The following is a 17,070-nucleotide window of genomic DNA, read 5'->3' as shown; positions in this document are numbered from 1 at the left end:
AGTTTTCAAGGTGCACTTGTCAAGTATAAAAGACTTTATTACATGTATATTTCTATTTACAATAAATGATGTTGGAATTCACTTATCATACATGATCATTTCACCGTTTCACAAATACTTTAATTAGCACGTAAAAAAAAGAAGAAAAAGTCATATTTTATGTTTTTATACATATACACACATATATGTATTTTTTTCACTATTTACTCACAAATGCTCTTCTAGGAATTTGCATTACAGTATACAGATACAGGCACTTTGTAGAATACAATAAACACCATAACTCATCATTCCAAAGAAAAATACCACCACATTCTATTTTTAACATTTTTAACTAAACTACTTTGAATTCATTTAATATGAGCCTTGATATTGTAAGCATCCACAGTATTTTCCTCAGCTACTGCAAACTCTAGGTGGGATTAACCTAAGACTGGTTGAGACAAGTGCTCTCGTCCACATCCTGATCCGCATCTGTGTCCTGTTCATGGATGAAGCTGTAGCGTCGATATACCGATCCTCCTCTACTGGTGTACACCACATCCACCTCATCCCCACTCTCTGGCTCGGGCACGCCGTGAGGCATGTTGATACTGGCGCTGCCACTCAGTCTCTCGTAGCTCTGGCTCCAGCAAAGCCTTTTCCTGGCATGAGCCTTGACTAAGGCAAACACAGCCAGAGCCAACCCCAGAGCCAGCAGCAACGCAATAGGCAAGGTGGCTGAGGTGTGCTTGAGAACTCTAGATGATGTACTCAGGTCTGTTGCCCGGTCATCTCCTGACTTTGGTTTGGGAGCCTCCACACACAGAGCTAAAACATTAAAAAAAATGCCTTTAGTAGTTGGTCTATCCAGACAATCTTATGTTGCTTATGATAGGCAGGACTCTACCTGAACGGCTGTCACAAACACAGCAACCAGTTTCATTCCCTCCAGCCTGACAGCAGCGGGCACAGCGGTTCTCCACAGCGTGAAGACCAGAGTCTCGGTGACATGTCAGACACTGGTCAGTTCTAGGGCCGGTGCAATGCCTGCATGAGCTGTCACATGGCTCGCAGGTTTCCTACAATGGTACAACTTAACAAATGAGTGTACTGGAAAAATAAAATAAGAAAAAAACAAAAACAGTTGTAGACAATAGGCCAGTCAGGAATTTGGACTGTGACTTGTGAAGCACATTGTGTTACTTGTTCTAGGAAGATGCTACATCAGGCAAAACCCCTGAAAAACAGGGTTTTAAATCTTAAGTATTTCTCAATAACATTGAATATCGATTCAAAACCTCCAGCTGGTTGTGGTTTCATCACATTTGGTTAACAGTTGCCTGGCAACACAAGCAAACAATCAACAACTGTCATCAAATATTGCTTCATCCTGATCAGTGCATGGAGGCGTGTTACATATTTTTTCAGCTAAAACCAAATCAAATTCAAATGCACAAATACAGAATTTGAAATAACCAAAACTGTTCTAACTTTGAGAGAAGTTTTTGTGATCATAAAATCACCCATAATACAAAGGTGATTGAGAAAATAGGTTTTCAGGTACTTTAATTATTTACTTATATATGAATTTGACATGCATACAAAGGACAACACAGTCATCTAAGCATTTCATTTATGAATATAACAACCACAGCAGAACCACTTTTACGATGTACAATACAGCACTGATTTACTGAGAAAATAATGTGACTGCTTTGCTCTTTGTATTAGATGAAATTAAGAGGGAAACACTTTTCTTTTGACTTCACTTATTATGATTATAATAATCAAAGCAATACAGTACAGCACACTCAGCTCAGAACACACCTCTTCTGAGAAGTATTGCCCCTCCTCACAGCGTGGATAGCAGATGTTGTCCTTAAGAGTGCTGCCCCTGTCGCACGTTAGACAGCCCTGAGGTGAGGCATCTGCAAACACAAGCATATCTCACACATTACGCAAAGGTGAAATATGAGTCAAATATTGACGCGTTGGCAATAGACTATAGATGATGTTTAGTAGCACGCTAATATCGAATTCAAACAAAAAAATTGTGCAATCAGCTTTTACAGAGCCGTAATTAACAGTTGTTTGATATATACCTGTGCAGGTCTGACAGCTGATGTGGCACTGTTTGCAGATGTCGTCAAGCTGATAGAAGCGGTGCGGGCAACGCTCCAAACACAGCTTAGTGCCTTGCAGCTCCAGAAGAGGAGGTAAACAGGCCCTGCAGGACTCAGGCCCTGGTCCCGTACACAGCTGACATGACTGGTCACATTTCTCACAGCGGGAGCCCGCTCTGTAATACCTGTGGAAATGCATCAAATTATATAAATATATATATACACATATATAACAAGTCAGACATGTACATAGATTTCTGATTCTTGCAGACTTATTTTCAAGATTTATTAGTAAGTGTCTCTCTGTGGTAAATTCAAAGTGAATTTAATCATAAGTCAAAAGTAAAAATCCCAAATCAGCACCTAAAATCTTACCACGGGGCTAAAAATACAATTTCTTTTTGCTATAATAACTTCTAATATCTCTGTATATAAAAAATATGATTACATACACTACCAGTAAAAAATTACGCCTCACTTTTTCCAGTTTCTACTGAGATTTACATAGTTTAATGTCTCAGTGTACTCTGAAATTAAAGCATAGAACAAAAACAGATTTAAAAAAAGAAATCATGGAAATTTTTTGTTTGACAAAACTGAATAGAAGTCACTTTTTGCAGTAAAGCAGCTGAACACACTCGTGATATTCTTTCTTTCTTTCAAGGTAGTTCTGACAGCCTGGAAATATGTTTTGGATCATCATCTTCCTGTAGGATGAACCTTTTTCTTTTTTTTTTACCTTTTGGAAATTTGCCACTCATTTTTGTACCATTTAAGGCTATTCACGCGACTTGGACTGCTTAAATTTCAATAAAAAATTGGAAAAATGGGAGTGTCCTAAAACTTTTGAGCGGTAGTATGTATTGATAAATTTCGGTCAAATTATGTCACATTTGGAGTTGGAAAGTTCCTGAAGGAAGTTGCTTTATTGCTGATAACATTATGGAGAAACAATGTGATTCTGTTGCAATCTGTTGGCTTGTTTCCAAACCAGGAATTCTCTTAGGACTCTTTTACCAGTGGACAAAGGGTAAGGAGGAAGTCAAGCTTGTGTTTCAACACAAAGTAAACATTTTCTGAGATTATGATGGAGCATTCAGCTTTGTACCCTGTGGGACAATGGGTGACACATAGGTGAAGGAGACGTAGGTATCCTGGGGAACATGTGAGGCAATCTTTTGGTGATGCCCCAGTGCAGGTGGAGCAGACGTGGTCACAAGGCAAACAGAATCCCAGCTCTGTTCCATCAGCCTCCTGTCTCGTGTTGTACGTACCAGCTGGACACTCACTCACACAGGTGCTGTCTGAAAAATAGCACACAGACACATTCCACCTGTTAGTTTGCTTGCTTAAGTGAAGCCATATAATTTTCATAGTGCTAATATTTACTTCTTTATTACACCTCTCTGTTATTTGGACACTTTTTTGGCACCTGACAATTGTTTTGGCTTAGAAACTGAAAGATGAAATTTTAATCTCTATGATATGTTTGCCTCTGTTATTTATTTTAAATATTTGTTCTAGTTTTAAGATATTTACCTTTAACTTATTTTTTAGGCTCCAAAGAATTAACTTTTAAGTGTTACTACATATTTTTTTTAAAAACAACATGTAAATTTAGCCTTTTTTTAGTCTTACATGTACATTGCAATCACCAATGTATCCAGTCGCTGTTGTTAACTGTTGTTCAATCATATGCAGCACATTAAACTACACTGAAACTGTGAAATATTCTCAGGAGAGCCATCATAATGTAGCCAGTTTTCAAGATGTATTGAGGCAATTATGTAGAAAGACTAGTTAACAAAATGCATGACTTAAATTCTATTACTCATCACGGTGATAAAGAGCATTATCAAGCAGTAGTTTGAAGAGAAATTATATTACTTTGCCATATGGTCGCATAATAAATGCACTTATACTATCTTTGCTGCTGATGTTGGTTTATTTTATACCCAGGACCACTTCAGTCTGTGCAGGTGAACTTTAGTGCAAAATTCTCACTGTGAAGGTATTTGGGGAGGGCACAGGTCTGGCATTCATCGTTGCCCGGTCCCTCACAGGAGTAACAGTGCTGGTGGCAACCCATGCAGGTGAACTGGTCGTCATGTAGGTAGGTTCTTGGTGGGCAGTCTGTGTCACCTGTCACACCACATAACAGTGTGTTTGGATCCAGCACAAGTCCCTTTTCGCACTGGGTGCACTGGTTTGCATCTGGGCCGGAGCAGCTCATACACGTCTGGTGGCACTCTGCACATAAATCAAACAAATCAGGTTGCGTCACTGGACTGTCATATCACAACATTTACAGGGGAGGGTGTGATCCCTGTCATGTTTTAGCAGTGAATGATTATCAATAAATAAATACTGTATATTGTTATCACAAAGCCATTACAGATAATACATGGCAGTGCGGTTGCGGTTACAGATACTAGTGTCTGCACAAAATAGATTTCGTCATACAGTTGTAAATGTTATCTTCATCTAAAGTCCCCAGTGTCGCCAGCTTGTTGTGAAAGATGCTGTTCAAACATCACTTCTCTGATAACCTTTAAGTCTCTTTAACCTTTAACTGATTTTGCTGATCAGCCAGTTATTAAACCCCTACAAGCCTAAGCACAACACAGTCAGAGATCTTCCAGTTATGCTTGGCCCCCTTTAAGATTCATCATTTCAGATACAGTTTATGTAATGATATTTCTCTTTCTTCCATTTTCTCATTTTATTACTTTGTCTTTGGTACCTAGTGCATCTTTCCAAACCTTAATGTTTTCAAGAGTCTGAATCGTGCAGCCACAGTTCTGTGTTATATCCCCTTATGTTTTTATTTTTTAACACTTTAAGCACTCTTCTTGTATTATTATTGTTGTGTTAGAAGCCATATAGCTCACTTTTAATGTGTATAAAAAAGGAGCTGCATAAACTAAGGTAAATAAAGTTTCATCAGGTAAGATGCACCTATACATAAACAATGGGACCTAAATAACAAGATAGCCCAGCTAGATAACCCTGCTTATTCAACACTACTTAATTACCAAACCAAGTCACATCAAAGTACCGAGATGCTCACCTTGACATTCTGTAGCTTCAGTCTCATAGTAAGTGCCAGCGGGGCAGTCCTTCGAGCATGCACCTTTATAGAGTTTGGGGCTAAATGTTGAGCAGGTCTCACAGTCATCTGCCAAAGGCCCAGAACAGCTGCCACAGGTAGGGTGGCACTGACCACAGCGGCCCTCCTCCATGTCCTCATAGTAGCCCATGGGACAACTAGCCTTGCACGCACCGTTCAGCATCAGGTAAAGGAAACTGCATTCTGAAATGGTAATCATATGGAGTAGGGGTGGTAATTTTGTGCCACAAACAAGCCATTTCAGAATGTGCTATAATGGCATAAAATTAATTTTAGCTGCGCAGTGAGCTAATAACTCACTGAAACAGGTCCTGTCGTCTGAGCAAACGTCACAATGGGGAGGACAGCGTCTGCAGGTACCGTCATCTGCAGGGTATGTCCGCAGTGAACAGTTCAGTCTACACAAACCACTCTCTAAGTAGTGGCCATCAGCACAGGACAGACACTGGGACTTGGTACCATCACATGTCAGACAGGAGCTATCACAGGCTTCACACGACCCCTCTTCAGTCTCGAAGAAACCTCTGTAAGTAAAGTCAGTAGATATTTGGCATAAAGGGGGAAATACAATAAACAAAAACACACCGTCATTACAAAGGTTTTTCTTCATTCTATTGCTTAGTGTATACAACAGCTTACTCTGGGCATTCCGACCAGCACCTCCCCTGTTGGAGAAAAAGTTTATGGCTGCCTTTAGAGCAGCTGATGCAGTTGTCACTGGTGTCCACACAGGCTTCACAGTTGGGTGAACATGTCTCACACAGTTGAGTAGCGGAGTTTGCATAGGAGCCAGTTAGACAATGCATTACACAAGAACTGTCCTGGTCCAGGAAATATCCTATCACACACACACAAAAAAAACACTGAGTGATTATATTTTAGTTTATTTTGGCATGCTGGAAGATAATGTAAATATTTGAACCTTTGAAACAAGATGAACAGTCCTGTGGTTGTGGGCCAAAGCAGGTATCACAGGATGCATCACATGCGTGACATTCACCATATTTTCCTGAAATTAAAACAAACAGAGTAACATTACCAGAACAAAACATCACATGGACAGGAAACAGAGATACATATTGAATCCTGTTAAACCTCAGGCACTATGACTTGAGAATGTTTTGCTTTACCTATCTTTACCACTAGAGGGAAACATAATAAGCTATAAGCATAGCCTTGCTACAGTGTACAAGTCATAGGAAATGCTGAATAAGGTGCTTGTTATCACCAATTGCTCAATACTGTCAGCAGTGCAGGCACATTGTGTTAGTTTGTATGGGACCTGCAAAATGTTACCTGCTATTGTAGAAATCTACATGTCTAACATGTCTACGACCACTCTTCCATTAAGCTGAAAATGGAGGGCGTTGTGTGTTTAAAATGTAATTTTTTAATGGCCATTTATAAAAAAAAAAAATAATTATGAAAGGCGATGTTTTGGGGGAGCTTACTGCTGAGATGAGGTAAGAAAGATTCTCACAATGGGGAGGCCACGGTGTGAACCATGATAACATGCAAACCTTTGATGTTTAGCCATAATACCCTGTATATGAATAAGGCTACCTTTCATCTTGCACTTGTCGTCTTTTTTTTTTAATACTCTGTATTGCAAATGTAAAACTAAAATCCACCTTGCAATGCAACATATTGCTCTGAGGTTACAAAATCTACTAAAAGTTTTTACTCACAATGGTCAGCAGTAGGAAGTTTAGAAAATTACCTAAAACTGCTCTTGATAGTGTGCATCAGACTGACAGATCCGTGTAGGGATGTTAATAATCAAACCAGTAACATCAGCCTGATTCCCATGTATGGTTGATAACAATGCAGTACCATATTCCTATCTTTGTTGACATTAATAATACTGTTGACTCTGACATCGAGGGGGTAGCAGGTAAAGAGTCCAGTGCTTGACGCAGAGAAGCCTTTTAAAATTGCTCCATTACTAAAATGGCTCTTGAATGAAAGGTGACGCAGTACATGTGCAGCAGGGTGACACAGTGAGTAGCAGACCGTCCTTCAACCTAGAGGTCCTTCAGCAGGGTTCAAGCCTCTGTCTCAGCTGCAAAGAATCCACCTTGTTAATGTGTCCTTGAGCAAAACACTGATCCCTCCAAACTCCTGGGACACTATACTGACGTCTGCTCTGACCTCCCGTTAGAGAAAAGTTCAAAAGGAAATTATTGCCATCATGGAACCAACCAGCCAAGTATCATGTTATTCAGTATAATCTCTGACTGATGCCTGATACTCATTTGCCATTCTCATTTGCGATCAATCACATGGGATTCACTAGCATATCAATTTACTCATCTCTAAAAAGGCAAAACAGTTTCTTTGAGAAGAATTACCAAGATTAACAGCTATAAATTAGGCCTTATCATACAAGTCACCCTTACCATCAAAGTATTGTCCCATTGGGCAGTTCATCAGAGGGCACTGCCCATGTAGAGGAGGGTTCCCACCGAGACACAAGTCGCAGTCTGTTGACCGCGGCCCGTGGCATGTCTGACATGAGCTGTGGCAAGGCTGACAGCGCCACCCACTGGAGTCACTGAAGGTTTGCTGTGGGCACTGTTTAATACAATCACCTCCTGATGGGACAGAGCAATACACACAAGAAAAGACATTATTTTCCAGTACAACACTTGATACATCTGCATTGTTTATTGTTTATTTGTTAGGATCCCCATTAGCTGTGCCCTAAAGCACAACTAGTCTTCCTGGGGTCCACATTTAAAAACATACATTAAACATTACAGTCAACACAAATGGCATGCAAAAGACATATATTAGGGAATAATGTTAATATATATGAGTAGAACTTACACAGCATAAACTACAAATCAGCATATGCATAGCATCCTACAAATATGTTGTTCCTAGGTGTGTCCTTATTTGCTTTTTAAATATAGACTTCTGTTAATTTAGTCAGTGACAGTGATAAAAAATTCCATGTTTTCATTACTCTATATACTACTGTATGTTTAAGGAAATTAGGATTTGCCTTAGGAAATGAAAACCGGCCTTCTGTTGCCTTTTTAGTGGCATATGTATATGACTCTAAATTGTGTTTTAATTGACTGTACTGATATGATGAAATTTTGGATTGTAAAACTTTCCATGTTGCATCAGCATTGATAGTCTTGAACAACCTGGCAGACACAATATTATAGATAATATCTCTATCTTATCTTTATCTCTCAATTACTGAGACATGAATCATGCAGGGTATGTGCATGATAGCACTAAAAAGTCTTTTTTTTAAAATGCAAAGCACAATGTTTGGGATTTTTTTAAACATCTCATCAATAAACTGGTAAAGTCGACAAAAAAATATCTGTACATGTCTTCAATTGGTTAAAAACTGTGCAAATCCTTCTCCTCTGTCTGCTCTTCCAGGATCTCTCCCTCTCCAAATTCCATCCAACTGCCCAGGCACAAAACAATGACCTAGATCTTTTGAAACTGGACCTTGTCAATGAAGGGGAAATAAGCAGTATGACCCGTGATAGATCCTGTCTGACACAATGTATAATCACATGCCCATCAAATATGTACCATAACTGTGCATACTAAAATCATATTGATAGTGTGGTGGTGTTCTTGCTTATCTTCTTCTTTTTTTTTTTTTTTTACAGCTACAAGCTTTATTTACAATCTCAAAGCTTTTACTTGGATGCCCATAGAGAACACAACCTAACAACACCATATTCATTCCTTGTTTGCATAAACCATATATTTACATATCTCATGTTACAGATTTGCTGACATGGACATGATTTGCAATCCAAATGAAGACTCAGGAGTGCCATCAGTTGTCTTTAACAAGAATGATTGATTATTCTCATCTACGTACTGATTTAATTTAAGAAAAACACAATATCCACCAGTACTGTATAGGATGAAAAGGTCTTCTGAATGATGTTGAGTATGACATTAATAAACAATACATAGAGAAATTATTATTCTTGGCTACTTGTACCATTCAGGAAGTAACCAGGCTGACAGGCAAGGCAGCGTGCGTTACTCCTGCAATCTGTGCATGGTGCTGGGCAGGACAGACACACACCCCTGCCCCAGTCCTCATATGTGCTCCGGGGGCAGTGCTTGCGACACTGGTGTCTGAAACTATAAAGTGAAAGGTTAATTCAAAACTAAAAATCAAATAGAATATTTATTGATAATCCATAACAATTAAAAAAACCATTCCAAAAACCATCCAAACCTAAGCTTGGTCTACGTGTGTGAAACAGGTCAATAACTGATCGACTAAAGCTGGCTGTCACAGCTATTAAACAAAAGGAGGTTCTCTTTTTTTGTAAAGCAAACATGCAGAGCAAAGCTATTGAAATATCAAAGACCTGATGAAAACTATTGTGAGTTAATGGCATTTTCAAAGCTTTTACAATGAAAGAAGTATAATGTTGCTGCAGGCAGCTTCTTCCCACATGGATGAGTCTGAGGCTAGATGAACTGAAACCAGAGAGAAGACAAAAACACACCACATGCAAGAAGCAATCCCAACATTCACTGTGTCGGTCCACAGCACACCTGCAGCTGTATTGTTGACTACAACACACTCCTCAATCAAAAAAGGTGCACTTTACCATCAGTAAGGATGGCAAACAAAAAAAACAATATAGGCTGCTTTTCTTCAAGCTTATCACGAGTCTATTCTTTTCTTAAGGCAGAAAGTTAATTGGTGTTTTATTTGTAGCCCAGAGGCATGGGGAGATTTCTGTCATTAACCTGTCCTACCAGTCCTTTGGGGCTTAACTGAGCTATTAAACATGAGACACTGTCCTAAAAAATAAAATCTAGCCCAAAGCAGCTGATATTGAGTTGCAAAGATGTCACACATAAAACATTAAAGCAAGAATAACGCCTACTTTACAGACTTGCCACTCTAAATGAAACAAGCTAAAGAGCAATAAGCCACTAACTTATATAGTACAACATCCTCTGCTGCCTCCTCTGCCACCTTCCTACATGAGAGAATCTGACCACTGACAGCCCAGGCTGCACTCCCCACTGTGTCGCTGTGAATTTGGCGCTAAGATGCGTTGGTTGTTTGAGGAGGAACAGCTGGAGGCGCCACACTGCATCCATCAACTCACTCACAATAGCAGCTGGTGCAGACCAGGCCCTGTCTCTGGCCTGGAAACAGTACACTACTTAAGAATCTGCGGGATGTTTAAGAATCCCTCTGTGCAAATATTAGACTATCCATTCCAGGAGAGTACATCAGCATTTCCAAAGCAACTTTTGTTTGGGGTTTTTTTACTCCTCAGGTTAAAGCTAAATGGTAAAAAATATGCTGTAAGTACTACCTGAAGTTAAGAAAGCTTGAGGAAATGAATGGTATAACATATTGAGAATGAATCCCAGCAACTTATTGGTTTAGCTGCACTTAGCTCCTTAGAGAATAAGGTAAATGTCAATAAATACCAAGCATCCATCACGCAGGCAATGATTTATGTGAGAAGAACATTCGCCCCACAGATTGAGATATGCCAAAGCTGTCTAACATTTTTCATTACCACTAGCGAACCTCAAATAGTGGACTTTCTTTAAGTGCTGCAAACGGTCATAATCTATCACAGTGAGACTCATCCTGCAGTTCATGATGGCCCCATGTTCTATTGGGTTTCTTTTACTGGTGTTTGTCTTGCATGGTAGATGCATTAAGTACTGCAGCCACAGAAATTACTGATACGACCTGTTATTCAAAAGCTCTAAAACCCTACTATGAAAATAAAAGTTACTCGAGTAGATGCAGAAGAAGACTGTGTGTCTTACTGCACCTACAGTATGTAACAGAATTAAAAAGAGGTGAGGGCAGTGGAGCAGTAGATATTCCTTAAAGCTTCTTTTGCTGTGATTCACATGAGTAGTCAGTGAAGTCAAGATAGTGCACCCTATATAATCACACCCTGCTACTGGCTATGTTTTCCACTTATGCTTGCTCCCTTTCTCCCTCCTTCTCACAAGTAACATAAAAACACACTCTGTTAAGTATCTCTGTGAAGCAGACCTCTCTTCTGTGCACAACCGTGGCTCAGGTAACAGCGTATAACTCCGAATGGAAGGTAACCTGACTCACACAATACCAGGAGGCCTAAACTCGGGGGAGAAGTACACAATTGGAGGTCTGTTCTAGCTCTCTAACCTGTGTTACACACTGTGTCCAAGTGATAAGCTCGTGTAAACAGAAATACAGGTGAAATATAGTTTATTGTGGCGTGGAGAATAACTAACCACACTGTGCAAAACAATTATGGAAAGGTATATTACCCACATACTGAACAATGATTTACTCAACTCTAAATCTAGCAAAATGATGACAACTCAAATAAAAACAATTACAAGGTCATTTTGAGGTTAATTATTTTTAGGCAGCATATTTAATGCCCATTAATCTGCTGAAAAATGTTTGAATAAATTATTGCACCATTATGTCTACTTTATGTGGAAAAGACAAAACATTCATTTTTCTGTATAAAGGATTTGACAAAACATTAATTAGCAACAATTTTGATGAACGATATACAATATGTATGAGCCATTTTTTAAGCAAAAATGCACCAAAATTCTCTTCCAGCTTCACAAATTTGAATATTGTTGCCTTGCATGATTGCGAACTTCATATCTTTGAATTTTGGACTGTTAATAAGGCAATACAAGCTATTCAAATTTGTTGATTAACCAAGAAAATAATGGGTAGATTATTCTATAATGAAAATAAACGTTAGTTGCAGCCGTGGTACCAAATGTTAGGTATCTCCAGTAATACCTGAGAATGCATTTGATTTTGTATTAGGGAATATGGGCCACCAGAAAATTTCACTTATTAAAAGATGATAATAAAACAAGGAAAAAAACTCACAGGAAGTAACCTTCAACACAGCTGTTGCAAATCTCAGGGTCTCCTGTGTACAAATGAAAAAAGGTGATTAATTATTCCACTAAATTCAAATTATGATGCACTGTGCACTATTATCACTCACACACACAAGTTTTAATATACATGGCCAATTCTCCATACATTAAGGAAGGATACAGTATAGTGGTGTTAGCCTGATGCAGCAAGCATGTGTGACCTACCTGTGGAACATGTTTTGCATCCCATCTCACAGTCAATGCACTCTCCTGTATCAGCATCCTGCACCTGCCCTGAAACACACAGCGACCCAGCATAACAAGCACGAATGTCTTTCTCTTAAAAGGATAAGGTTGGTGGTATTCTACATTTTTCTTATTGTCAATAAATTCCATGAAAAATAAATGTGTTAGTGCATCTCTCAGTACTTTCTGACTTCCCTAGCCTGTCTGTTGCTGTCAGCCTCGAGCTCATTAGCTCCTTTTAAAGAATATTTAAAAATGGGCCACACATATGTTAGTATTTCCTTTGGATTTGTTGACAATGAGAAACATGTAAACTATCAACAGACTTATCCTTAGAGATTCAGCTTCACATTTACCTATGTCACAGAGCGCTGTTTGGCAGACCCCATTCTGGAGTTTGTAGTGTTCTCGACATTTAGCACATATGTTGCCATCTGTGCAGAGTTCACAATTGGCTATGCAGGGCAGGCAGGCATAGTGACCCCTGTCAGGATAGAGTCCCCGGGGGCAGTGTGTCCGACAGCGACCTTGGTGGAGGAAACGTTCCTGTCCATCTTCATCTGAGGAGGAGGACACAGAGAACTTGTTAAAATAAAGCCTATTCCATTTTCTCCTCTGATGAAGATGCCATTAGCCATGTGGAACTCCCACCTGGAGACATCCTTTCCAAAAATCTGGACTCTTCTGAAAGTGAAAATCAACGAGCTTCTCGTAATAAATACACAGGTAGAGACAACTGGGCTCGACAAGTACATGGGATGCAGGAAAGATGAAAGTACGTGCTGCCAACTGTGTGAAAGATCGTGCCTACAGGAAATTACAGCCTAACACATATCACAGGGATCACATTTTTTTTATTGAGAGGAGAGAGATGTCATGTGGTTTAACAACTGAACTGCTGGCAATTCTTATATGTGAGGAAACTGAGGATTCATGTAGCATTTCATTACACAATACTGACAAACAAGACTAAGAATCTACAGCCATGCTAGCAGCTCTTTGAGGCTGTACTACGTAATGTGGTGCTTTGAGCTAAATGCTTAAGTCAGCATGCTAAAATGCTCACAATGAGAACACTAACATGCTGCTGTTAAGTAGGTATAATGTTTACTGTGTTAAAAATCATAATTTAGCCCGTTTCACTGAAAATCACAACCTCATGGTGGCAAGTAGAAACGTTAGGATATCACCAAAGTCCTTTGGATTCATCCACTGGGAACCATGAATGATTGTACAAAATTCAGTAACAATCCACCTAGCAGGTGTCGAGAAATTTCAAAAGATAAGTGAAACCCTTAACCTGCTGCTGGCGCTAGAAAAAAAGTCAGAAAATCACTAAAGTCAGTAGAATTCATCCTCTGGGGACCATGAATGCCTGTAGAAGATTTCATGGCAAACCATTAAATAATTATTGAGATATTCCAGTGGTGGACGAACCAACCGACAGACCGACATTGCCACACCTGACACCATGCCACTAGCATGGCTAAAAACTGATAATAATGGCAGCACAAATGGATGTCAACCTCATAACTGTGATAAACTGATAGCTGCAGCCCAGCACATTGACTGTAGGCCTGCAAATAACAGATCACAGTGTGAAATCACTTCCTGACTGATGATGCTCTGACTAATGTAAACAAGGGCAATCACAGGCAGATGAGAGATCAGAGCTGTGGGCAGAGACAGGAACTGGTGTTAGCCCTAATGATTAATACTCTGCCACCTGCCACTAGGCTAGCTGTGGCACCTGAGGCGTCTCTGGAAGCAGCTGAGTTACAGCATTGTCTCATCTGCTCAGCTCTGTACACAAGATGTGTGAGACAGGGAGGAGAGGGGCCACAAGCTGCTGCTGCTGCCTTTCTAACCCTTCCACTTCTTAGAGGCTCCACCTCAGCATAAGCAGAGAAATGTGACCTCTACATGACAACAAACCAAAGAGAATGAGGAGACTTTTGATGTTCTTTCACAAAGAACATCAAATTTATTTATCCATTTATCCTTTACTTGGCCAGGAAGGTCCCATTGAGATACAGGATCTCTTCTTCCAAAGAGTCCTGGTCAAGACGGCAGCATAAGCAGTTTCACGTTAAAAAAAAAAAAAAATTCACATGATAGAACAAATATAATACATAAAAGCTACACAAGAGAAAGAGTAAAAGAAGAGAGGCATATAGGCCATAGCATCGATATCCATAACTCAGTCCACCTCAAGTCAAGGTTATATAAAACAGCAACATTTTTCCTTCATGGCAGTTTGTAAAGGACCTTTGAAGGTATTCAAAGAAGGGAGTGCTTCTAAGGTAATGGTATTTTGCAGCTCATTCTATGTCCAAGGTGCATAAAAGGAGAAAGCAGTTTTACCAAGCTCTGAGTGCACACTGGGGACATTTAAACGAATCAGATTAATAGATCTAGTATTATAGGATAAAAGGCTGGAGATATAAGTTGGTAGTTTACCTAACAATGTCTTGACAATGACACATAAATATATAAACCAAAGTTTACACACAAAACAATATCTACAGTAATATACGTAGATGTAGGCATTAACAGCAGACATGCATGATTGTGTCATGTCAAAATGCATGTATTCAATGTGTGTGTGTGTGTGTGTGTGTGTGAGTTAGAGAGAGACAGAGAGAGAGACTCGCAGGTTAAGCCCATTGAACTGCAACAGTAATACTTCTAGCCTGAGGGGATATTTTCTCCTCTCCCTCTGATTAACAAAGGCCCCATTCTGACATGATCAGATTACACTGTGAAAACTCAGGAGAAAAATGATCACACCTTCATTTCTTACCAATTTCAGAAGGTGCCTCTGCGACAAAAACAATCAACAAGTTTCTACAGCCAATCCCTAACTGTTTTAACAAGGGTAAATGTTAAACCAGAGCTGAATGACCCTCCTCTGATTCCAAAGCCTTTGAACAACTTTGCTTTTGGTAACCATTAAATAGTGCTGCACCTCCTTTCCTGCTCGATTAATGAGTCTGTGACATGGCTGTGTTTTAATCTAGCATCTTTGCCAAAAACATTAAAAAAAAAGAGGAATTACATCGACCAACTGCAAGCAATTTAGAGATCATATTTGCACCAAAATACAGCAATACACATATGTGAAATGTATCATTTGAAGACAGGAGTGGCCTATTGTTTAACTTAAGCCTTTGTTAAGCTGGTGATTTTTTATTTGTAGCCCTTGTGAATACATTACTTTACAAAACTGTTAGGCTATATCAATTGTATATGAAGAAAATAAAAGATTGAACATGTATATAGTTCGGTTTTTTTTCCCCTTTGGCAGCACCACCCATCATTTTTGCTGTGTTACAAGTACGTATGTAGGAAATCCTACTCACCAACTCCACAGGTAGTGCATTCAAACAGCTCATGTCCGTCGCACTCAGAGCAGGTGGGATGACAGAGGACACACTGGTTCTTCAGCATAAATTGTCCACTCGGACAGGGGGACGAAGGTTTGCATCCAACAAATCCGACGTAGTAGAGAAAGATCAAAATCGCGGTGAAGCACCTCATGGCTGTACCAGAGGACTTTCGCTGGAAGTGAGAAAAAAGGCACTCAGGACTGTCTCCAAAGACGCAGTGTCCGTGCAGCCGCAGGTATGCCGGTAGATCGATATGAGGCTCTGTGACACCAGCCCAGAAATAACTTGCTGGACCAGTTCGCTCAAGAGAAGCGCTGGACAATGAACGTGGACTGCGGTCAGCATTTAGTAAACGATCCTAACAGAAAGAGGGAGAGCACCCAGCCTCTGTGTCACAATAGATAGAAATACCTGATAAAAAAAAAAAAAACACCTGTGTGACTGCAGCAGACACAAAATATCAATATTTATAACCACCGTGCTGCATACTCCGTTTGCTATATAATATTAAATAATAATAATAATAATAATATATTTAATTTGTGCCGCAATTTTCATTCGTAGTGAATCTCAAAGTTATGCAGCATTAAAAACATACAACAAACAATATAAATAAGATGAAGAAGGTAAGTACAATAAGATGAAAAAGAATTACTGAAAAGAAATGTTTTAGGCTTCTTTTTTTAATCTCAAGATTAAAGGTATAAAACTGGAATTATATGTTTGATTTTTTATTTTATTTTATTTTATTATCAATTACAAATATAACATATATCTACTGTCAGGTAGATTTTAAATTCATACGCCACGAATTTCAACTGTAATGTTAGCAAGAAATTTAGGATTCAGCTCAATGGCATAAACAGAAAGTAATTTCTAGTGGCTTACAGATTTTAGTTATGAGATTTTGTGGTTTTTGAGGCTAAAGGGAAAACTATAATATCGAAATAAAGAAAAAAAAAACGATTCATAGGCTTCTTTTGCCTTTTTTGTGGGCTACTTTTCAAGGTCTATATTGCTTGGCGGAAGAATAATATTTAACTGCCATTAGCTTATTACTCACAAGCTTTTAGACGTCTTGCATTGATTGTGGTTTAAAAGTCAAAGACGCATGCAAAGGTGTCTTAATATCGTCGTTCTCTATTCCATATATATATACTGTATATATAAACCTCAGAGATTGTAGAAAACTCAAGCTATTGTGATTTGTCTTTGCTCCGGCACAGCGGCCTCTCGCGGCTCCTCGCCGGACGTGTCTCGAGGGCGTGTGTGTGCGCCGGCCCAACCCAACCCCTTCGCCGGCTGACGTCACGCCGCT

General features: G+C 39.4%; 1 protein-coding gene across 5 annotated transcripts; it reads right to left on the bottom strand.

Annotated features, from left to right (window-relative positions):
- Positions 1-19: 19 nt before the first annotated feature.
- On the bottom strand, positions 20-17,008 carry LOC121896658 (proprotein convertase subtilisin/kexin type 5). Of its 5 annotated transcripts, none has more exons than XM_042410561.1 (17): positions 16,925-17,008; positions 15,726-16,110; positions 12,720-12,923; positions 12,343-12,411; positions 12,125-12,167; positions 9,221-9,366; positions 7,635-7,829; positions 6,158-6,244; positions 5,875-6,073; positions 5,536-5,759; positions 5,176-5,418; positions 4,110-4,355; positions 3,214-3,409; positions 2,085-2,290; positions 1,810-1,910; positions 890-1,061; positions 20-810 (listed from the first exon to the last, which is right to left on the bottom strand). In XM_042410561.1, exons 2-17 carry the CDS (start codon positions 15,901-15,903, stop codon positions 428-430), a joined length of 2,892 nt encoding a protein of 963 aa, XP_042266495.1. In that variant the 5' UTR covers positions 15,904-16,110; positions 16,925-17,008; the 3' UTR covers positions 20-427. The 5 variants fall into 5 exon arrangements, with proteins under 5 accessions (XP_042266495.1, XP_042266497.1, XP_042266493.1 ...); XM_042410563.1 differs by having other exon boundaries at positions 15,726-15,924; XM_042410559.1 differs by having other exon boundaries at positions 15,726-16,163; positions 16,816-16,980.
- Positions 17,009-17,070: the final 62 nt, after the last annotated feature.

Source organism: Thunnus maccoyii, chromosome 5 (assembly GCF_910596095.1).
Source record: "Thunnus maccoyii chromosome 5, fThuMac1.1, whole genome shotgun sequence".
Taxonomy (NCBI): Eukaryota; Metazoa; Chordata; class Actinopteri; order Scombriformes; family Scombridae; genus Thunnus; species Thunnus maccoyii.
Note: the sequence above shows the minus strand (reverse complement) of the source record. Positions and strands in the feature narration are given on the sequence as shown.